We start from the raw sequence: 23,591 nt of genomic DNA on the forward strand, positions 1-23,591 counted from the left end.
GGACTCGGCCGGCTAGGGGGTGGGAGGCTGCGGGCAGGCCTGAGGACTTGCCGCTGATATCTCCAGGGGCTCTGCCGGCTGCTGGTTGTGGCCCCCCGGGGCGATCCTCTGTGCCTCTCGAGGGGGGCGGGGGCCTTTCTGGTTGCGGGCTCCTTGGGGTTCCTGTGTTCTGGGGCAGCGCCTGGATCTCTGGGACTTGGAGCTCCCCCCCGTCTCCTACGCGTCTTTGGGGGGCAGATCTGTGGTCCCTCACACTCTCTATTGGACGCTCCTATAGATAAACCTTACATAAACAAGCGCGTGTACACACACAGGTGCTCACATGGTGCTCTCATAAGTATGGGCTTGGGCACGTTCAACACATGTCTTAAGACTATGGTGGGCACTCAATGCACTGTGGTATATTATCGTGTGACTGTTTAGTTAAACAATGATTGATTATATATTTCTTCATCAAGTTGACGCAGTGATAGCTTGATTTTGTTATATTGGTGTTGTGTCCCATTTTTTGTTATGTTTTGCTTTTTTCTCGTCTCATTTTGCAGGTCTAGAAGCAGACTCTTGTTCATTATTGTTTATTTTTGTTGAATCCCCCCCCCACCTAACCCCCTCTCTCCCCACCTTTTCTCTTTTCCTTTCTCTTTCACCTCTGTCTCCGTGTCTGGTCGAAATTACAAAGCATTCAAAAACAATAACAATAAAGTTTTAAATATCAGGTGCGACATTAAAAGCAGACTCTTTGATGCTCCACCTGAGACATTAAAAGCAGATGCTCTGATGCTCCACCTGAGAGTAAAACTGTAAGGCTTGTTACCAGCATTCAGACATCAATTCTGCTTGCTTCACAGCCAGACAGGACACGTTAAAAAAAAAAAAAAAAAAAAAAAAAAAAAAAAAAAAAAAAAAAAAAAAAAAGGAATATACTGCTATCAACATCACATTAATGAAATGATTATTTATCATATTTCAGGAGAAACACACTTGAAACTGTCGAACTTAACCTTATACTAAGATTTATTCTGCATTAGAACCATACACCCACACAATTTTAGTGAGAAAAACTTTTGACTCTAAAGTAAATACTTTTTTATGTAATTCTGTGTTTTGCACTTATATGGACATGAGATCAAGACTTTATCAGAAAGTTACTTTAGAAATGCCCACAGAAAATATCAATGCATGACTCTCTGCTTATGGCTTACTTACTTACTTACTTGCTTGCTTGCTTGCTTTATTTATTTATTTATTTATTTATTTATTTATTTATTTGTTGAACCATAACATTTCATAGAGCACACTTAGATGAATAAATGCATAAATAATAACAAACAGAATTTCCACTTTGTGTAAAACAGTGAAAAAGAAAACAAAGCAGAAGCCAACACTCGTAGTATTAGTCCAAAAGTATAGGTTGAAGTTTTACTTACTTTGCCTGATCTTGTTACCATTTAATTTTGATGTGGGGGGGGATGTACTTTATCTAGGAAGTGTGTGTACACAGTATCAAAGAAAATCACAAGTGAAAACATCTTTAGTCAAGCTAATAGTCTTTATTGTCTAAAGTATCAATGCGGGCGCTGTTTCTTTGCAGGGGCGTGGGGGAGGAATGTGTCAGAAATGAAGGCTAAAGCTACATTTTGTACTACAAAAGGATCTGGAGTTGTTTACACAGGGAATTAATCACTACAAGTCATGCTGAACCATTCTTTGAGCTAGACCCTTAAAGTCTCTATGAAGATCAAAACCTTACAGGAAATAAACAAGACCTTTTTTACTGTCTTTTCTTTATTTCATCATTACTTAATAGCCATAGATGAGTTTAAAGGAACACTAACTGAACAAGGATTCAGCAGGTTTACCATTTGGCTCATGTACAAAAAGCACATTTAGCTAAAAGTCAAAGTGATTTTCTGTAACTCAAGCTGAAAAAAACCAAAGAGCAGATGTATTATACAAACACATTACCTCCGTTTCTCCTCCACAGATTGAAAAAGATCTGTGCTTTGCCTCAGCTGGGTTTGAAGACTTCGTTCTGCAGTTCTTGGACAGGTAGAGATAAATTAGCAAGTCAGACTGTCACTCTGTGAAGCTCTGTTGTCAGCGTCTGAATACGAATGCGTCTTGCTGTTTGAAATGCACTAGACTCTCTGCCTTGAGAGTGAAAGAGCCTTTTTTGGTTTTTTAATCATACCGTTGTTGACATTTTCATCACTGACAAGTGTTTTAAGTGTGTGTTTTGTGTGTTTGTGTGTGTCCTTGTGTGCTCGTGCAGGTGTTTTGCTCTGATAGACAGTAGTACGCTGGAACAGACGAGAGATGAGATGGAGACAGATACCCAGACTCATTTGGAGAGCCTGGTGGAGCTGGGACTGTCCTCTACTGTTAGCACAATCTTAACGCAGTGCTCCACTGAAATATACAAGGTACTGCACGAATACACACAGATACAGGCTTATCTTAGCCACAACAACCTTTCAATGTACTCGGACCTGCTCTTTATCAGCTCCTGCTGCACGCTGCAAACATTTAAAATATTGGACGTTTTGATATGAGCAATGGAGCTAGATCCACACCTGCAACACAGCATTTGTGATAACAGGTAACACGTCTCTCACATCGCTCTGGGGAAGTATGGCTCATTCTTCTTTACAGAACTGTTTTAATTAAGCAGCATTGGATGGTTTTCCACCATGAACATCCTGTTTAGGGTCAAAGGTCAGGTATTCTTCAGGATTTCCCAGAATTCCTGGTCCCATCTTTACAGAGCGATCTGTATGTATCTAATTTTTTTTGTCAGAGGCTGCATCACCTTTCACAGATGTGGAAAAAAAGATGTTTGCACTGTTGCCAGACACTGTTTTTGACTGCAGCAAAAAAAAACTACAGCGTTGCGCGGTACAGTCAGCATTTCCCCCTTTTTTCTGATTGGCTATTTTTGAGCTGGTTAGTCCCGCCCCTCATGTGCCTCTCTGCCTGTGAGTAACCAGACTAGTTTGTGCAGGATTAAACAGGCCAGGTTAACAGAGTAATCCATGGCTAGGTATTTTGACTGTGTTGACTATCGCATTACCAATGAGCAACAACTGAAGGTATGTTTGTGTCTTTTAGTCAGAAACCAAGTTCCTAAAGGAAACCACTGCTGTCCATATCAGTTCAGTTTGTTTAGAAAGCACCAATTCACAACACAAGTCTTATCAAGGCACGTTACAAAGTAAGCATTCCAACTGAACTTACCTACCTATCAGTGCATCAAGTTCAAGTTATTATGCCGATTAGTTAAATACTTTAATCTAAGGAAATGCATCAGATTGCTTCGAGTCACTGACTTGTTGTGTGAGAAAAGATAAAGTTAACAGCTGAAATAACAGGAAATAATGCATTTGGAGAGTAGTGGTTGAAGAAAGCAGCAGAGTGTGGAAAGTGGTCAGTATGTCCTCCAGCAGTCTAAGCCTATAGCAGCATAACTACAGACAAAACTCAGGATAACCTAGCCTCTTAGAAGGAGGAAGATGATCTGACCTATAAGTAAAGCAGTTAGGTGTAAATACGTACTTGTGCTCCACGAGATGTATCATTATTGCATTATCAATATTGCAGAGGACTGTGTGGACTTCAGTGTTTCAGCCTTCAGCCACACATTTAATTTAGATGATTGTAAACTACAATTTTGATAATACTACTGGGATTGCTGAGGAGAGAGAAGTCTGGGCCTCTACGCTTAGGCTGCTGCCCCGTGACCCAACTCTGGATAAACAGTTAAAATGGATGGATGGATGGATGGATGTTGAGGACTGTTAAGGTGTTATTTATGAATCAGAAATGTGGACATTGAATGTATCTGTATGAAATTTCAATCTTGATTAGCATTTATTTGTAGTAAACATCATCTAATCTTTAAACGTTTGCTCTTGCATCAGGTTGCGTTGCAGAAGTTGTATAACTTTGCAACATCTAGGATCTTTGAGACGTGTGTGTCGGGCAGAATGGTGGCTGACATGTGCAGAGCCGCAGTAAAGGTACTGTGGTCTTTATCAAATTTTCTTTGTAAAAATGCAACTGTGGCTTTAGTTCAAAATCTTGTCACATATTTATTAACAATAGTTACATAAAAACTCTACTGAGGTATTACAACATTACAGATTTTTTTATGAAGCTTAGATACATTTACTTAAATCACTCCTCTCATTTCCTGCATGCTCTTGTTTTTCCTTGAGCATCTAATGTGTGTGTGTGTGCGCGTGCGCGCGTGAATGTGCATGTGTGTATTTGCAGTGTCATCCTGCTGAGTCTCTCCGTCTGTTCGTCCCTCACTGCTGCAGCATCATCTCCCATAGAACTAAGTCAGTACCACACTACACACATGTAGAGCAGTTGTGTAGGAACATGAATACATAAGCCGTGTAGAGACAAGATGCTCACATGATGCTCGAGGCTCCTATGAATAGGATCATTCAACTGTTTATTCAGTGAGGAATGAAATCTGCAGAACAAGCATTCAATTTATAGGTTGCAGTAATTCTTTCCATGTATTCATATCAGCCTTCTAGATGCTAGTTAGATAAAATTATTTAAAATAACACTTAAATAATATTCAGATCTTAATGATCAGCCAGTACTTTAAAGCTATTGGTAAATATTAATTTAAGGCACAAGAACAGCTCAGAACTGTCAGGGAGGACAGACAGAACCTCGTGGCTGGTGCAGGTCCTGACCTGGACCTGAACACCAGCAGCAGAATCATTTCTTCTGTGTTGTGGTTTTCTGGTATCTGTTTACCTTTTGGAGCAGCAAACAGATGTTTTATCAGGTTGGGATTCAGGGAGCTTTGTTTTCATGGCAACACTTGATCCATTCTTGTTGTGTGTTTGTTACTCGTGCAACTCCTGGGCATTTTTCCAACATCTTGTTAGTTGTATAATTGCACATGCAAAAAAGAACATGTTATTGAGTGATGCATTGAGTACTGTCCAGACCTCTACATAGGAGAAAGTAGATAGATAGAGGAGGAGGCCTCAGGTTTCACCTTTCTAGCACCTATAAAGCAGCTCTGAACAGATCTCTAAAACAGTTTCAGTCTAGGTCACACCCTCCTGCATTTAACCAATGCAACAATTTCCACACAGTGGAGGCTAACCACTCCAACGACTCCTCGGGGCATAGGAAGGAGGGGTGCTCATAAAAGTTTCTGCTCAATAAGCACCAATAGGAGGATCTTTGTTGACATGTGTGTTCATCTTTGTGTGCATGCGCGAGCAGCTGTCAAACGTATAGCTATCAATACGCGACATACACTTTCAAGGTTTGCAGGTGAAATCCCTGACATACTTCTGAAGACAGAAGGATGTTTAGAGAGAAGCATAAAATCTGCATTGAAGACAAAATTTAAATGATTAAAAGGCTGTATGAGCTCTTGGATGATGGAAAACGTTGGTCTGATTTGCCAGTGTTACTTCCACAAATCTGCCGGGGAGACATTTATTCCTGTTTAACAGAAAGCTCAGGTCCCTTCACTCATGAAAATGAAGGCTTTCAAAACTCTGGAGGCCTGCGATTATTTTATTTCAAGGAAAGTTGGACCGATGTCTTCTGCAAAACAGAAAGCCGTGATCGTGCTAACAGCAGGAGTCAAACCCAACGAGCAGAGCCACAGCATCAGTCTCATCACCTGTGGGTGACGGCCAAAGAAACCTGATAAATCCTCACTGCTAATGCAAAACCGGGCAAGTCTTCATGAATCAGTGTCCTTATTTATTTCTTTATGTATTATTATAATGATCTCGGGTGGCAACTCCAGAATCAACACGAAAAACAACAAAACTCCATGGATTTAAAAATACCTGGAGATGAATGTTTTTAAAAACATCTTCTCTAATTAAATACTTGGTTACAAGGGCTTACCATGAACTAAATGAGCATCACAAACTGTCCGTTACTGTAGCAATCCAGGATTTGTTTGGATAGTACGGGTCACCCGCAATCATCTCTTTCGTAATTCGCAGTTCTTTATGGACACTTGTCTAAAACTTTTAATCAAGTCTCCCACAGGCCGAACAATCAACCACACAGCAAGAATGGTCCATCTGTTTCTCTTAATCTTCCTCCAAACATGCAAAACTATTGAATTATAGACAAAATGCACTGTTTCTTGCCACACAATCCCGTGATGAAATGCAAGAAGCAAACAGTGACGTCACACAAGATCCTCCAATAGACAGCCACCACTTGTAAGCTTGACTCTCCCATATTCCAGTCAGAATTGACAAAGCTCCTTGGATGAAAAGCAAAATGTCTTCAAAAGAAACCAAAGAAGTCCAGTTACCTTTACTCCAACCGCTTTGGATTACCATGACCGGGATGACTGAGATCCTTCAACATCATGTCTCATCTCAGTCATAATAAAATCATTCAGCAAAACTAAGTCTGAAACAGCAACTAAACATAGTTATCACTCTATTTCCTGCTATGAAAACTGTATACACTTTCAATACTTAGCAGCTTCATTTGCCATCAGTGTTAGATCTCTTGGGTAATTAGTTGACAAGATTTCTTTCCATAGATGTATTTTTCCCACTTTGACTTGACTTTGTATAAGTTTAACTTAACTTGATGTGTTGAAATTAGATTTTTAAATACTAAAATCTTGAAACTTAAAGAGAAAATGTGTAGATTTTAAAATTATTCTCTGGAAATATCCATCGAAATGAAAATATTGGCGGCTTCGTAAAATGTAACCATAAAGATTGGGTCTAAAATACATGGGAGCGGGTTTAAGTCTCTGGGAGACGCCATATTAGACACCATGTTTCTTTCTACGGGAGCCCGTGAGGACAAAAAACATTTACCTTTCCGCTTGTTGCCAGTGATGAAAGGGAGTCTGACGTGCTGGTTATTCTGCTGAAGGTTGCGCTCCCAGTGATTTTTGGCCCTAACCCCGGGTTTCCACGGGAGCCGTCAGCAGCACGTTACTGCAGCAGCACGTCTTGCTCCTGTAAGCTGCTGCTTGGCCCTTCCCACGAGACGCAAAGCAGCAGGGGAGCAGCTGTCACCGACCGAGCACGAAGTCACACGAGTGACTTCGTCAGTAAACACAACAATAAGCAGGAGAATCTTACAACATGGTTTGTGTTTTATGTTCTGTCCATTTTATAATCGCCAATACGGACCTGAAAAACAAATGAGACCGCTAGCTAGGTGATAACTTCTCACGGGGACGCACAGTAAGTAACCTTTTTTAAAAGTAAAGCGACCGGAAGGCAGTACGTTCTTTATTCTGAAAATCTCGGTAGCTTCTCTCCATTTCCGTGTCCGATTTCCTGTCTTTCCTTCCCCAAAAATGTCGAACTTGACCCGTTTCAGAGGCGTCGCGCGTAGAAAATAGAACCGGCACGTAAAGGCCGCGACATGCTGCTCCTGAGACGCGGCCGACTCGCGCTGCTGACAGCTCCAGTGGAAAAGGTTCTGTTGATCACAGCGGTTCCTATCAGCAGCTATGACGTGCTGCTGCAGTAACGTGCTGCTGACGGCTCCTGTGGAAAGCCGGGGTAATACGTCATGGGTTGGTCAGGGATAAACTCCAACACAAAAATACCATATGTGTGTACTGCTCCATGTTGCCAGAGAAAATACACACCATCACTTTAATTTAGGTGCTTTGCTTATCAAAACATTTACACGTAGCTGTGTTTAAAAATGAAAACTAAGTTTGTGAGAACAAAAAATATGCATTTTAAAATTCCTATACCAATACCTTGGATGCAAATTTTCTCTCAATAACCAAACAAACAAGTAACGGTGCCAGCATTAAGTAGTTAGTATCAACACCGTCAGTTATAGAAGGATTTAAATGTCTAAAAGTAATTTCTGATCAACACATGACTTAAAAGCTCATGAATGTGTCACACATATAACCTCCATAGAAATGTGACCCAGTGTTATTTTTTAAGAAGCTCTGGGAAACAATGCAGGTCCTAACTCAGCTACTTTTTTAGTGTATGATGAGCATTTGTGTCCACGTAGATGAGGAGTTGCAGAACGAAGACGAGCTGGACAAAGAGCTGTTGTGGAACCTCCAGCTGCTCTCTGAGGTGAGAAGACAAACAATCAAACCCCAAAGCTTCAGTTTAGATGTGGTCTCTTACTTTTGTCTGCTTCATATCTTAAAATAGGATTTTCTTTTTTCAAATTGCCCAAAACATCTGTTTGGCAACATTTTCCAATTACTGTAGCCGCCTGTTTTTATAAGAGTCAATGAAAATGTGAAGCATTGCAAGAGAAAAGGAAAAAAAGAAGATAATTTTGCTGTGTGCGCCCTTCAAGGTCGTAAATGTGAGAGAGGTGCGTCGTTAACCAGAACATATTGACACTCTTTCACTTTTGTTTTATTGCTCTGGGGAGTAAAACACGAGGTGGGCCGAGCCAGACGCTGTGATTTACCCGAGAGCCTCAATATTTAAGACTCAACTCTCAGATGAATTGCATGTTCCCACACATGTATACATATGCATGTGCGTGTGTGTGTGTGTGTGTGTGTGTGTGTGTGTGTGTGTGTGTGTGTGTGTGTGTGTGTGTGTGTGCGTGCCTGTGTGTTATTCTAGGTAACCCGTGTGGATGGTGAACAGCTGCTGAAATACCAAAGGGAGCTGGAGCAGATCCTCTGTGTGTGTGTGCGCCTGCGCTGTAGACAGGCATACACACTTGCCTGCAGTCTGTTGGAGCACACACTCCAATCACTGTCTCTCATCTATCCCACTGAGTACTGCAGCACCGCAGGAGGTTTTGATATGGACCTTCCTATTCGGGTATAAACATAAACACACACTGCTGCAGCCATAAGAAAATCCATCAGAAAACACAACATATTGTTTTGTAAAATAACTTGCATGAACTCACCATAGTTTAGAATCTCAGTGCACTTATCTGTGTGAACTGAGAAAGCTCTGAGCCTGACTGAGAACTTCCCCCGGTCCATCTCACTTGTTCCTGTTGGGGGTCACTGGTGCCTATCTCTAATCCTTATTGGTGGAGAGGTGGAGTGCATCCTGCATGTCAAAAAATTATTTACACCTAAATTATAAATGATAACTAAAAGAGATTTAAAAATAAATAGTGAAATTATATCAATGCCATGCCCATTTCTGCTCTATTTAAAGCAGCTGAAAAGTCATCATGTGAACTCCTGTTCGCCCTCTTCATCCTCACTAGCTGGTGTTTCTATAAAATCTGTCTTTTGCGGGACCCTGTGACAACCTTTTCTGTTTAAATTGTATTCACATTTTAAAAATAAAAATATTCCTTTTTCTTCCCATTTTTATTACAATCTTTTTTAGTCTTTTTAATTTGCATTGTTCTTGTGAAGCACTCTTGATATCCTTGGTTTAAAAATGAAGAGAACTTTTATTTTAGCTTTTGTGAGCAGTACAGGGTCAGCTGCTCATAGATTTCTCCATATCTGGTTTTGTTCACAGCTCAATGCCTTCTGAGCTAAAGGCTGTGTTTTTGTAGCCAGGTAAAAAAAAAATATGGAATGTGACCTACAGATTGCCCCCCCCCCCACCCCCCCACCCCCCCACCTATTAGTAGGATTGGTATGATCCTGCAAAGGCATGGCTGTTGTAAAGGGAGGTGACAACTAACATGAGGACAAAGCTGCATCAGCTGCAATAAAACAAGCATGGAAGAAGAAAAGCTCAGTTTCATTTGCTTAAATTCTGTTCTGGTGTATTTATGTTTTTAATCTTATTTTTAGAACTTGTTAATTTTTAAGTTTTTGTCAACGAATTGGTCTCATGCTAGTTTTCCTCCCAGATCAGGTTGGAGCTTTATTTGTGTTGCTCCTATCCCGTACATGTGGTTTAAGTATTTAAACCGGTAGAGGACACAGGTTTGTGGTTTTGAGGTTGACTGGTTGGGCTGGATTTCCTGCCAGTTTTTCCAGTGGAAATAAAAGCAGCAACAGCTCTTCAGCTTTTCTGGGTTTCCTCTTGCAGGACTGGGGCAGAGCCGGAGATGTGGCGGCTTTGGGCGTATGTTGGCACGTGCCGAGCCAGGAGGAGGAGAACTTTGTTTTCCAGCTCTTGTCCAGCCTCCTGCATCCCGAGCTGCGGAGAATCCAACACCACGTCTCTGGAGATCAGCCAGTGACCAGGTGTGCAGTCGTTTGTCTCAGTTTTCCGGAGACCTAATCAGGCGCACACACAAGCAAAACAAACAAAACCACGGTCATCCATTACTGGTGAATGAGACGTGTCTGCACCAAAAATGTCCCTAATCTGTTTGACTGTAGCAGTCCAACGTGTTGAAAAGCTAATTTAGCCTTGCCAAGTGGGCTCATAACATACACAAACACATTCTGCAGAGGAAGACGTCATATGTGGTGTTTTTAACATTTGGTTCACAGGGAGGAGTTGTGGCAGAGTCTTGCCATTGTGCAGCACTGCCTTCTCGGAGCTGGAAGCATGCTGCCCCCTCTGGATGGAGAGCACGTACCTGATCTGTGAGCCTGCAGCTGCTAAAGCTTGTATGGAAACAAACATTTTAATGCAGGCTTGTCATATTTCACCTCCTTTACCTTTTCACAGGGTGCCCTCTTTGGTGAATCTGAGGGAGATTGAGCTGCATGCCGGTGTTGAGTTTGGTAAACATACAGCCCACATACACAAAGCATTGTCCGTTTCAGTGGGTGATAAAGCAGCTCAATCCTGTATTCTGTGTCCACACGGGACGTCAGTGTGTCTCCTCCCCTCCAGATGATTCACGGGAGAACTACAGTGAGTCCATCTGCCAAACCATGAGGCTGCTGCTTCATGAGTGGAGATTTTTAACACAAATCACGTTCCAACTCTTACATTTATCAGTTTGAAATGTTTAACGTACAGTTTATCCACCTCCAATTATTCTAATCCAGATTACATCTTGGAGCAGTCAGAGGATGATACCAAGTCACTTTTTGTCATCACTAAGGTGCCGATCCCTTCTTAAACTGCTGCATCTAATATTTTAGGCTGCAGAAGGTCTCACAGTGCCCTTCTGTTTGTGTGCCTGCAGATTATCAGTGGCCTCATGTTTTTCCGTGGCACTCACAAGAAAGAGTTTGAGTCACGCTGGAAAAGCTTCACTCTTGTCAAGACGTCCATGGAAAACCTGGTGAGCTGGGAACGTTGGGGTGAGGCTGCTTACTGCTGTCAGCTCCAATAAGTGACTTATGGGATGATTTAAAGCTTTCATCCTCTTTTTGTATTTTTTGCAGCTTCATGGGAAAAAGCAGCACATCAGAGCACTGCTTGTTGACCGTGTTTTGCTCCAGCATGAGGTTTGTCTCATGGCACACAGCCATTATACCAGGTCACTGAGCATCACACGTGACATAAAATAGACCCTTTGAATTTGGGGAAAATTGCATTTTTGTGTGTGCAGATGAGAAATCTGGTGGTTGAAGGAACTGAATACAAAGTGGTTCATCAGGAGTTGCTGTGTGATCTGCTACTGCTTTCTACCAGCACGTACAGCCAGGTAAAAAAAAAATAAAAATCAGGGCCTCATCTGATTCCCACTTTCACATAAAAGCTGTGAGGAAATGGAAGCCAACTGAGGAACCCTATGCAGTCATCTGTGATTGTGTTCCTGCAGGTGCGTAGCAGGGCGCAGAGTGTCCTGATGACAGCGATGGGAACCTACGGCTTCTGTTACAGAGACATGGTCCCCCGCATTGTACAGATACTGTCCCCACTGAGCACCACGGACACACAGCAGCAGTTCAAGGTGCACGCACGCACGCACACACACACACACACACACACACACACACACACACACACACACACACACACACACACACAAGCACAAACATACACATGCGCGCACACACACACGCATGCATAAACACACACGCACACACATACACAGTTCCTCAAACCCAGTATGTATCTATTCCAGGGGTGTTCACACTTACAGTAAAATATCTTTTTGGGGGATGTCTCTTATCCGATGGCTCCATCTGATGGCTGAGAAGCAAATCACACAAATAGTCATTCTATTCGTTTATTTTAGATGGTAACTTTTGTTGTTTCTTGTTTATGAATGTGCGTCTGTAGCCGACAGAGTTAAAACATGTTCTTTTACATGTCATGTTGTTTTCATATATTTATATTTGAAAAATATACATGTCCATGAAAAGTTCATCAACTCTGCATCAGCCGAGGTACTCTTTAAATTTGAAGCAAGTAAGCGGTAGTCTAACGCTATTGGTTAGTTCTGGTCGGCGCTCAGTTTCCTATTGCACGGAGCTCTGCGGGGCAGGGGGCATGCTTAGCAAAAATAAATAAAACGATGTATTGCTTACATTATATCACAGTACATAATGAGACAATCACTTTTACGGTTTTCTGAAAAATCATACATAATTTCTGAAAGGGGAAAAGTCCAGAAAGCTACTTAAAGACAAATACCAAAATCATACAGTTAAAAGCCCTTGTGGACCAAAAAATATATTTATATTTTTTCATTTAGATAAAATATTCAGTCTGTTCAACTCAGTTGCATTTTTTAATAGACTGATTTGCTAAAACATGCAGCCTAACAGACGTAATGTGAAATAGATTTCTGGCTACAGCTGCTTCCGCTGAGTGAAGCTTCTCAACCCAAGGCTCGTCTATAGCACGAGAACACCTGAGCAGCCTGGCTATCATCAGCTCAGCTCAGAAGTGACACAGCATCAGATGACCTCATAGATGACTTTGCTTTAAGAAAAAGCAGATGTAATATATATATATATATATATATATATATATAGTTCTTTCCATATGCAAAATACAAGAGCCTTGATGCACTCTTGGTACATTCTCATCTGTTTTTAGTACTTGATTTGCTTACCCTGAACTCATGACCATTTTCTGTGTTCTGGTTGAACTCTCCATGGTACTGAACGTCAAACAACCTCGGTACTTCATCCTTTCATAATACTTTGAGCCCTTCTGCACATATTTGAACTATTTACAGCTTGGTATTTAGACAAGGGGTCCTTCTATCTCCTCTGTTTTGTTGTTCATTGTTTGTTAACTAAATATCTTTGAGGCAGGCTACAAACAAGAACATAAAAGTATCGACACCCAAGGAAAAGGATCTTAGTAAAATTAGGATTGTAACATCAGACAAGATATTTTTAATTTCACATTTCTGCTAAAAATGCTTGTGATATCCTAAAAGTGCACAAAGAGAATAAGATCTCAGTTACCATATTACCACTTGTGAGCCATTATAATCCACTTGTGCAGACAAAACTGCAGCTAAACATCTGTTCACAGAGCTGAAAAACAAAAAGGCTTATTCAGGAGTTTGAGACTGAGTTGCAACTTACAGTATTAACAGTTTATGTCAAGAAAAAAGCCATTAGGCTGAGACGAGCCTTATGCTGCACAGTTTAGAGATGGGTAAATGAGCAAACTGTATAACATGATGGTGAATGTCTCTGTGCAACTTTTAGATTTTTACAGGAGTGTAGAAAAGTGTTTTTATTATTCAGATCCATTTTAAAAGATAATAAATGAAGGAGGGACTATTTGTGCTCCACAGGGTGCCCTTTACTGCATTCTGGGGACACACAATGGGTTTTGTCCAGCCATCACTAGAGACTGGGACTGCATCGGAGAAGTGTGGTCGGCTCTGGTCCGCTGTGGCTTGTCCCACTCCATGATCCTGGAGAAACCGTCCATCGGTCAACTGTTTGATGACATCATTGAAAGGATTCACCGTCAATATGACACCATAGGCATCTACTTCATTGTGAGCCACACATCTTTGTAAAAAATGGAAACCATCCTTCACCTGATATCTCATTGTGGTAACTTTTGCCTCCTTTCATCCTCTATGTGTCTGAGAGATGTGCTGAGACAGCCAGTCAAATTGCACAATCTTCTTCTTTAGAGTTGTCATCCAAAGAGGAGATGAAGGAGGGAATTCAGCGTCAGCGGATCAGAAACGTTGTTGCTGCAAGGTGGGAAGCCAAACAAGTTTCCAGTGTGGGGACTAATTTGTTCACAGATCAAATGCTGAGTTCATCATTTGGACCATTGGAGTCCTGATTCTTTCTTGCTTCCATAACTTTTTTGGACCTGTCATGGATTTTATCAATATGTTTACCAATAAACCCATTTCCTGCAGCTAGAGAGAGAGACAAGAATCAATGAGGCAGACATGCAACCAAATCATGATTTAGTGGCAAGTGTGCAGGGCAAATGCCCTGAACAGCTGGTCATGTAGTTTATTTAAGCAAATAAACTTGGGAGTGGATCATGTGAGAGTGTGTGTGTATGTGTGGGAGGACAAGAGTGTGTGTGTGTGTGTGTGTGTGTGTGTGTGTGTGTGTGTGTGTGTGTGTGTGTGTGTGTGTGTGTGTGCGTGTGCGTGTGTGTGTGTGTGTGAATGCTTTCAGGACATTCAGTTAATAGATCTGTTAATAGGACTAATGTAATGAAATATAACATTTCCATAACAGGATCTCTTTGTCTGCAATTTTTTGCAGTTAGTTCAGCAAATTAAATATGAAAATGTTAATTTTGGTTAATTTCCACTTTTCCTTTTGTTCGATCAGTTTGTAACATTTCAAACACACATTTTTAAGCTTTTCATGATTATGATTTTTTCTTTTTTCTTTCATTTTACAGAAAATATGAGAAGCTGGTCAATGACCTGCTGGACTGCCTTGAAGACAAAGACTTGTATGCTGTTTTCCAAGAGAATAACTTCTTGGTTATGCAGTAGATATTTGACTGCAGTCATGTACACAGAGTATCAGGAACATGTGCAGGTTTCAAAGCTCTGATCGGACTTTATTGTTCTTTCAGGCCCAACTTCAAATGTTTTTGGCAGCATCCTTTAGTTAGTTATGACATGACTGTATTAACAACAACAACAACATAATGTATTTTACTTAAAGCACCTTTCTAATCAACAATTTGATTTCTAATGTTCTAAACAACAATAAAAGAGCAGTCAAATTAAAACCATGATAAACAAATTACAGTTATAAGGACTAGGCTATCTTGAACAGGTGAGTTTTGAGTTTAGCCTTTAGGTGGTGAAGGGTAGTGGTGTTCCTGAGTTCAGCTAGTAGTGAATTTCACAAGGAGGGGGCAGATCTGCTTAATGCTCAACTTCCCATGTTGACAAGATGAGCAGAGGGATTGTGCAGATTGATGGAAGCTGAGGATCTGAGCAAGCAGGAGAGTGTAGAAACTTGTATGCGATGCGAGAGATGCGAGGGGGCAAGGTTGTGAATGGCCTAATGTGAGGAGTACAATTTAGTAATCAACCCAGAATTTCATTGGTAGACAATGAAGCTTCTCCGTAGTAGCCTTCTCTGAGGAAGGCTACAGCATTAGCCAAAACAAGGTACAACAACTCTCTTGCTGTGTTGGGAAAAGAACCAAGAGATGCAGTTAGCCAATGAAGCCACGGGATAACGGGGGTGATGTGCCTAGAAGAGGGTGTTTTTGTGATGATACGAGAAGAAGCGATTTGGACCAGTGGAGTTCATGCAGATACCTCTGTGGATGACCAAAAAAGGAGGGAGTTACAATAATCTAGGTGAGAAGGGACTTCTATTTGTTTATCTGTTTGTGTGTTAGGCCCTGGAAATTTGATCACATGGCCACAGATTTGTTGGCTCTTCTCCTGAGAGACGATCACCCTCTTCCTCCTGATGCCGTCCTCTACTTCACACAGAGCATTGTTCACGACTCCATCACCATCCGAAAGGTTTGCCTCTTATCAATTTTGTGTCTTGATGCTGTGTGTTTATAAGGTTTTTGAAGGAAAACAATTTAAAAATATATACTTTCACCATTTGGTAATAAAAAATACAACTGTGCAAAGACCTAGTTTGGACGTTCTATAGACTGGACAGACAGACTCGATGTAGACATGATCTGCACGTCCATGCAACGTTGACTGTTTGCAGGGAGGGAGACAAATCATGATTTGGTGTATTTTATTTAGATGTGAGATTTCAACTAAAACTACTTAATTTTTAACCCCGTATCTTAAAAGAGATTCAGAACCTGCTTCCACTCACAGGATTTTATACTAACAATTGTATTTTAAATAGGAAATCATAGTTAACAAAAAATACATTATATTTTTATCTGAAAAATTTGTCATGTAAAAGAAACCCTTGAATAAAAAAGGTTGAGCAATTATCTGTAGTTTTTAAAGGACAGTGTAAGTCAAAGTGGCTAAAGGAAGTTTTACCTGTTTAAAAATGTTCTTTTGTATAAAAGTTACGATCAGACGTTATTTTCGGAGCATTTTCCCACATCGACTTGATGAACGTGCTGTACACAACAACATATAGCTACAACGAAATCAAAAAATCAGTTCATTATAATGAAAGACAATGACAAATGAAAAGTACACAAGTGCTCTTTACTCCAAACCTTGTAAAAATAAAAACAAACAACCACACACACAAACACAGGAACAGACTAAAAGGATTTAACTGTTGCACATATCTGGCCATCAAACGTTAATGCTGCATCAAACTGAACCCAGATTAGTCAACTTTTCCTTCACATGAGGAGCTAAGACTTCTGAAAGTATTGCATACCTACTATCTGGCTTCTTATGGGTTACTGGAGAGATTTGTTTCAAGAAAAGCTCAATCAACTACATTTTATTACTGATCATGTGTCCTTAGTTTATTAACCTGTATACCACATCAGTCACCCTCAAATGGAGCATGGCCATGCTTGGACTAGAAATTAGCCAATCAGTCCTGTTCTGTGTACAATTGCCTTTCATGAAACTTTGCAGCAAGTCAAATAATATGTATTACTTTACACAAAAACACACTCAAAAACAAACTTTTAGCCTCCTAACAGCTGCTGCTGATGCTTCTATCATCCAGTCACCTTTTGCAGAAATCACTGACATCAGCATCCTGTCAGAGGCACAGCAGATGGCTGAATCAAGCCAGACAGAAACATCACACAACACAGGAAACACACTTCAAACAATAACCCACTCTAGTTCTGATGCCTGAGACCTCTGCTTTTATAAGCAGACAGGGAAATGTACTCTTTATCCTGGGCTGTAGCTTGTTAAACAAGAAACTAAATGACAAATCTGCTCTGTAAGTGGGAAGATGAGAAGGCTTAGAGTAGATAATTAATTGCTTTGCTGCATCACAACAAACAGAAAACAACAAATGTCAGCTGAGTCCAGCGAGTGTTGCTCCTCTCCTGCTTAGCTAACAGGCTGTCAGGATGAGACGTGCGGTTTTAGAACAAGTCAGTTTCTGTTTCCCACAATTTTCTACAGAATAACATCAGGATCAAGCTGCTGTTAGACTAGACCTGAACTGGAGGGTGTGTCATTTTAACTGAAAGATATTGTTTTCTGATTTAATGATGATAAGATTAACAATTTATCTAAAATGATAAACCCTTAACAGATAAGAGGCATTACTAAAATATAAAGTAAAATTTTCCAAGAAAAATAAGTAAAAGTCACTGTTTTGGACTAAGAAGAAAAGGTTAACAAGGTGTCATTATTGTTGCTCCATTGCAAGTTCATGTTCAGATTACAGGTGAAACTCCAAAAACTAGAATACTGTGCAAAAGTGGATTTATTCCAGCTGACTGTAAAAGGTGAAACTAATGTATGAGATATATGCATTATATGCCAAGCAGGATATTTCAAGACTTTAATTGTTAGGGTTTGGTGATATGATAATAGTTGTTTATTTTTAATCAAAATTAAATTTAGAGTGCTAATTAGCTTTATTATGGTCCATTTTGTGCAGTAGTTGTTCTGCAAGTGCATTACAAACTTGGTCACATGTTTACATATTTGTTTACATTGTGCAGTTTCACTGAGAAAAATCTCTTTAACTTGCATACCAACTTTCATTGGTTCACCTTACGTGATGTGCCTCTTTTATATTTGATGTCATATTTCTCTATTTTTGAGTTGTCAGCTTGGGTTTATAGTGACCTGTGCTGTTGAGGGACACATGAATGTGTCATTTGTTTATTTATTTTGAACTCATGTGCATCCATCTGATCATTTTATAAATTGGAGCAGTATGCAAAACCGATCACGAGTGATTTTTCTCCCTGTTAGGTTGCAATCTCAGCAGTGGCCGGAATCCTGAAACAGCTGAAATGGCCGAGAAAGAAAGTAGCTATGAAGCCGTCGGAAATTGTCACGCTGAACATAATTCCTGATCATCGATTTGTACATTCTTCACATTTTTTATGGTAAACGTAGGATTTTTTGGGGTGTCTCTTATTTGAACAAAGTAATAATGCAGACAGAGACTAACCCTGAGCTTATTCACCACTTTGCAAACTGCAGGGCCAGAGAACATTCACTGCTTTTTGTCGAGTTGAAATTAGAAAATCTTTCAAAAATCAGTAGCTTTTCAGAAACCTTCTACTCCAAACACACTGATCTATAAATTAAAGTAGTATTTTCTTTTTGCATCTTAGGTGGGATCCAGGATCCAGAAGGAATTTGTGTTGGGGATCGTGAAGGTAATCACTGGCTGCAGTACGAGAGCACCAACTTCCCTCTGAGCCAGGAGCTGTGGGACTCTCTACACTATGTGGAGAAAACTCACTGGGGCTACTACTCATGGCCGAGGTGAAGACCAGAAGACATTGCTGAAAGGGGGTGGATTAGGCAACTCAAAGACTGATTAACTGCTTGGTTGGAAAGGAACTAAATAGCTGATTGACTCAAGTGCCTGTTTGATTTGAGGCTTGTCTTTGCGGCGTTACAGCCACATTTATGTCTGACTGACTAATCTGGGTTTCTGGATAACCAGTGCTGGTTTGAACTGACTTCCTGTCATGGTCCAGCCCAGATAAGGCTGAATGAATGGCTTGCTGCCTGCCCTAAATTGAAGAATTGATGTATAGGCAGAGGGTTGGCTGTCGCGGTATGCTGAGTAACCGACTTTATAATCAACCATTTATCCTCACTGCTTATTTGAAGACAGTGTGTGTCTATCTAGATTTTTTTCTTTGTGTTGTTATCTATAAATCACAGCAGCCTCTTCTTTGTCTCTCGCTCCTTTCAGAGAAATGATGATCTATGCAGCTTCTGAAAAGCCACAGGATGACCTGCCATATGAGGAGATGAGTGAGGTGAGCGCAGCAAACACAAAACCTCTCAGCCTTGCTTCATTACTGGAGTTACAAACTTGTACTTGTGTCAAGCAGGGTGAAAAGATCATCTTTGAATACTTCTCTGACCCAGACTTCGTTGAGCAGCTGATGGAGTTTCTGTCTTTGGAGGAGAGAAAAGGAAAGGACAGCTTCAACCCTCGTCGCTTTTGTCTCTTCAAGGTGTGGTTCTAACTCTCCACCAATGGTGATCTGGCAGAGATGACACAGTACGCTGACTTTAAAAAGTTGCAATTACTGTCTACATCCTCTGTGATTTACTTTCATCCACAAGGCAGCAGTTTACTTGAGTGAACCAAAGTGCTGTAATCTGCCTTTTTCTTCATAAAGAAACTGCATTGTACTTCCTGGTTGATTAAACCTGTGCACTTGATTGACGGGCTGTTTCGTAACTATGGTGACAGGTTCTTACCAATTTTGTGGCCTCATCTGGACCAGCTGGCAAGTGACCCCTATGAGAGCTCACAGCGCTGTGTGTGTGAGATTACTGCAGGACTGATCCGAGGCAGCAAACACTGGAGTTTCAGCAAGGTTCCTGACACACACACACACACACACACACACACACACACACACACACACACACACACACACACACACACACACACACACACACACACACACACACACACACACACACACACACACACACACACACACAAGCACACAAACACACACTTACTTCCTCCCTTTTTGATAAGAAAAGTCAATATCAATGAAAAGTTTCATTACTGTGTGTGTGCGTGTTTGCTCAGGTGGACAGGTTATGGCAGCTTCTGTGCCCTCTGATCAGGACAGCATTGAACAACATCACCGTGGAAACCTACACGGACTGGGGCACCTGCATCGCTACAGCTTGTGTGAGTTAGTCCAGTGGTTATTTCACTGTCAATGTAAAATTATAAGTGCACTCAAGGTGGGAAATATGTTAGAAATGTTGTTTCTTTAAGTGTCCTTAAAGTTAGGACAAATGGCTAGGACGAGGTGTCTCCTTAGTAATGCATTACATAATATGGTCAAGCAGTTGTTAATACTGTAGTTAATAATAATACATAATAATGCATTAATTAACTTTAACAGGATTTTTCCATTATTATTATTATTATTATTATTATTATTATTATTATTATTATCATTAATATATTAATAATATTTAATCTTAATATTATTGTTATATGTTAATAATATAATATATATATATATATATATATATTAATAATAATATAATAATAATATTACTATTGTTACATAACATTAGTAGCAGTTGACCACTGGATTTTGTTTGTATTGTGACAAAATAATAATCACAATAACCACAAATGAAAATGAAAAACTTGGATTCCAGAACTATGCAGCATAGTGTAAGGGACACAAACATACTATGTAAATCTGGTATTGCTCATGTATTGAACACATACTGAGTATTGCATTGATGTTGTTGTGTAACAGTACAAGGCCTGAGGAGTAATGCACACTTATTGGGGATGAAAGACCTACAGTAGCGTTCTGTTTTACATCTGGGATGTCTCAGTCTGCCTCTGAAGGGGCTGTCCATGGTTACCACAGTGGAACACGGGGGGTGGGAGGGGTCTTTTAAGATGGAGATCATCTTCCCCAGCATCCTCCTTTCTCCAAAAATGTCTAAGTCATCAGAGAACGTCTGGAGGTGACAGCTTCTGGTGTTGTAGGTGAAATCCAAGGTGTAGAAGACGAAGAGAGAGGGTGAGAGCACTGTACCCTGCGGAACTTAGGCACTGCACACAACCACCTCAGACTTACAGTTATGCAGCCTCATGTACTGTGGCCTGTTGGTGAGGTAGTTGATGGTCCATGCAGTCAGATGTTCATCCACTCCTGTACCCCTCAACTTCTGCTGCAGTAGACACGGCTGTAATTGAAACAGGTTCATCTCATTGGCCCAGTTCTGGTCCCCTTCAGCAGACTGACTGGCACCAGTCCTCCCGCTGTGACCTGTGATGTTCCTGAGGCTTCTCCGTGCACCACGAGCATTGTTCTGCAACAGCTGTTTCTCCAGCGTCTTCCTGTAGATGTCTTTAGCCCATCTTAAAATATAAATACAATATGCCCAGTCTTATATTTAACCCTCTGGATGCAGGTGCTGCAGATTTGCAAAGCTAAAACCTACCTACCTGGTTACTCCACATACGTATTTCATGAGCATTTTTTAACTCAGAAGTACCCCTGAAGGACTTACCGGTAGTTGTTTGTCCTTTTATCAAAACTTATTTTGAGCCTGAGAGGGTTAAGCTCCTTCTGGACTCGTCTCTACTCTTTGTCTCCAGCCATAAAAGCTTTATTCTGTAACGTGAGGAAATATGGGTTTTCTGTCACAATGGTGGTGTTGGACGCAGCTGGGTCATAGCTGGGTCGCTGAGAACTTTCGCCCACAGATTAAGACCTGAACGCCAGCGAGTCTGGGAGGAAACCATAACATCTGCCACCTGCAGTCTACCAGAAGATGTGTTTACATGAGTTGTACCCAGACCAAGTCAAAACATAAAGTTTAAACTTCTTTTTCTTGATTTTAATGTTAAAGTAACCATTATCATTTTGCTCATTATAAATGTGATTAATCAAATGAATGACTATTTAGCTTTGGGGTAATTATAATGGTTTAATGAATCCATTCTTAAATAATGTTGAGAATGTTTGTTACTGACCTTCACACACACTCAAGCACAAACATTCACACACATCCACACACACCTGCTCACAGTAAACTCCAGACACATTTGATGACGCACGTTTGCTTTGAGAAGAGAAAGGTTTTTGGTAAGTTTTCAGTCTTATGATTGAGTTCGTGTTGGACAACGAGAGAGAACAGACCTGAAAACCAAAGGGGGGGCAGAGCCTGTTGGCTCGTTCTTCCCCCCTTTCACGCTGTTTCTGCCAAGCCAGGCAGAATAGCTGAATCGCGACTTCTAACGAAGACTCATTACCGAGTCTTTTGATTTCTGAGTGAATTAACTTAAGAAAGCGCATCGATAAAACGCTCTACCATCCACGTGTACCGAGGGCAACTCTGGACCGGTTCCGTTCGACACCTATGTCTCCTGTCAGCCGCCGGTGTCATCTGGATGAACCACAACATCCTCCACGGCCCGGATCCGAAAGAGGGTCCACAAGAGTTCGGTGAGACAGAGCACGGTTTTAGCGTTTGATGCAGTTCTCTGATAAGACCTAAGTTTATCCAAACCATCACTTCACTCAGACACCTGTTTCTTCTTGAAGCAAAATCAGACTCACACACGCATTCATGTCACATTCTCAATCTTCATAAATTCACCAGAAGGTCTATTTGAGCAAGAACAGCATATAAACTGTTAAAAGATTGTCCCACAAAGTTGCCAATGTGATTGTTATTTCCTGTTTGTCAATTTTCAAAATCATTAGTTTAACTTGAAGAATTAAAACTTTTAATCCTTCAAACTTGTTTCCTCATTGAACTGAAACACAGACACTCAGATATTATCGGCAGTTTATGGATGAAAACAACCTTTGAGTCTTCTGAACAATATAAAATTTGGTTATTGATTTATTAAAATTAATATTCCGAATTAATACGTAGCATGGTTTCTCTTTCATAAAAGAGCATAAATCCATAACGCTACAATTCATATCATTCAGCAGGGATTTCAGCTCAGAGGAAAACCAGGGTTTATTATTCGAGAAACACCTCACTCTTAGCGTTGGGTCTGTGTTATCTACACAGAAATTCACATAATCACAGACACAGTGCATCAGCCTGTCAAGATCATCACTGTTAGGTATTTTTATTTATTCAATCCAGGCGTACCTCAAAGAAAGTCCAAAACACACAAGGGGGTTAGAGATATTATTGTTATTAATACCATTTACCAATAAACACAAATAATCAATAATCAGATTTTGCAAAACCGGAGAGAAAAAAGAAACACACCAGTTGCGGGAGGTCTGTTTAGTCTCTCAACAAGCCGAAGCTCATCAAAAGGTTTTATTCACAGATGACATATGACATAGCACACACTAAAGATGACCACACTCACCCCTTCACAGACCGCAAACTTTCCCAGGTTCAGAGAAACACTCCGTCTGGACTTCAACAGGGAGCTTGTTGTGATAACAGAACTGCAGACTTACAAGGTCGACTTTCCCTGCGACAGGAGCCGGTTAATAAAACCAGATGGTTCCCAGACAAAATCATCTTCCATGCACCCAATACTGTATTTACCACATTAAATGTGAATAAGGCTAATGAACTCTGTTTGAAAAAACAATACTATTAAAAAGTGAAGGTGAAAATCAGCTTTTTACCCAACAATCACCATGCAGATTGTCTCCCAGTCTGTGGTTTGGAAACAGTCCTTCAGCCTTTCTGTGGCTCCCTCAGTCCACACTTTTACTACTTTT

General features: G+C 40.6%; 1 protein-coding gene across 1 annotated transcript in view; it reads left to right on the forward strand.

Moving 5' to 3' along the window:
• LOC107387526 (proteasome activator complex subunit 4B) overlaps positions 1 to 23,591 on the forward strand; it is a 66,640-nt gene that overhangs the window by 19,400 nt on the left and 23,649 nt on the right. Inside the window, 26 exon segments of the mRNA XM_070545703.1 lie at positions 1,985 to 2,049; positions 2,273 to 2,423; positions 3,918 to 4,016; positions 4,273 to 4,340; positions 7,806 to 7,807; positions 8,017 to 8,084; positions 8,595 to 8,798; positions 9,987 to 10,144; positions 10,397 to 10,492; positions 10,578 to 10,633; positions 10,746 to 10,802; positions 10,904 to 10,959; positions 11,044 to 11,142; positions 11,246 to 11,308; positions 11,413 to 11,508; positions 11,626 to 11,757; positions 13,567 to 13,774; positions 13,861 to 13,987; positions 14,658 to 14,711; positions 15,621 to 15,750; positions 18,115 to 18,171; positions 18,494 to 18,636; positions 19,076 to 19,142; positions 19,218 to 19,343; positions 19,560 to 19,712; positions 19,937 to 20,041. Of these exon segments, the coding sequence (XP_070401804.1) occupies positions 1,985 to 2,049; positions 2,273 to 2,423; positions 3,918 to 4,016; positions 4,273 to 4,340; positions 7,806 to 7,807; positions 8,017 to 8,084; positions 8,595 to 8,798; positions 9,987 to 10,144; positions 10,397 to 10,492; positions 10,578 to 10,633; positions 10,746 to 10,802; positions 10,904 to 10,959; positions 11,044 to 11,142; positions 11,246 to 11,308; positions 11,413 to 11,508; positions 11,626 to 11,757; positions 13,567 to 13,774; positions 13,861 to 13,987; positions 14,658 to 14,711; positions 15,621 to 15,750; positions 18,115 to 18,171; positions 18,494 to 18,636; positions 19,076 to 19,142; positions 19,218 to 19,343; positions 19,560 to 19,712; positions 19,937 to 20,041 (2,640 nt within the window).

The sequence above is a fragment of the Nothobranchius furzeri genome, chromosome 16 (assembly GCF_043380555.1).
Source record: "Nothobranchius furzeri strain GRZ-AD chromosome 16, NfurGRZ-RIMD1, whole genome shotgun sequence".
In the NCBI taxonomy this organism is placed as follows: domain Eukaryota; kingdom Metazoa; phylum Chordata; class Actinopteri; order Cyprinodontiformes; family Nothobranchiidae; genus Nothobranchius; species Nothobranchius furzeri.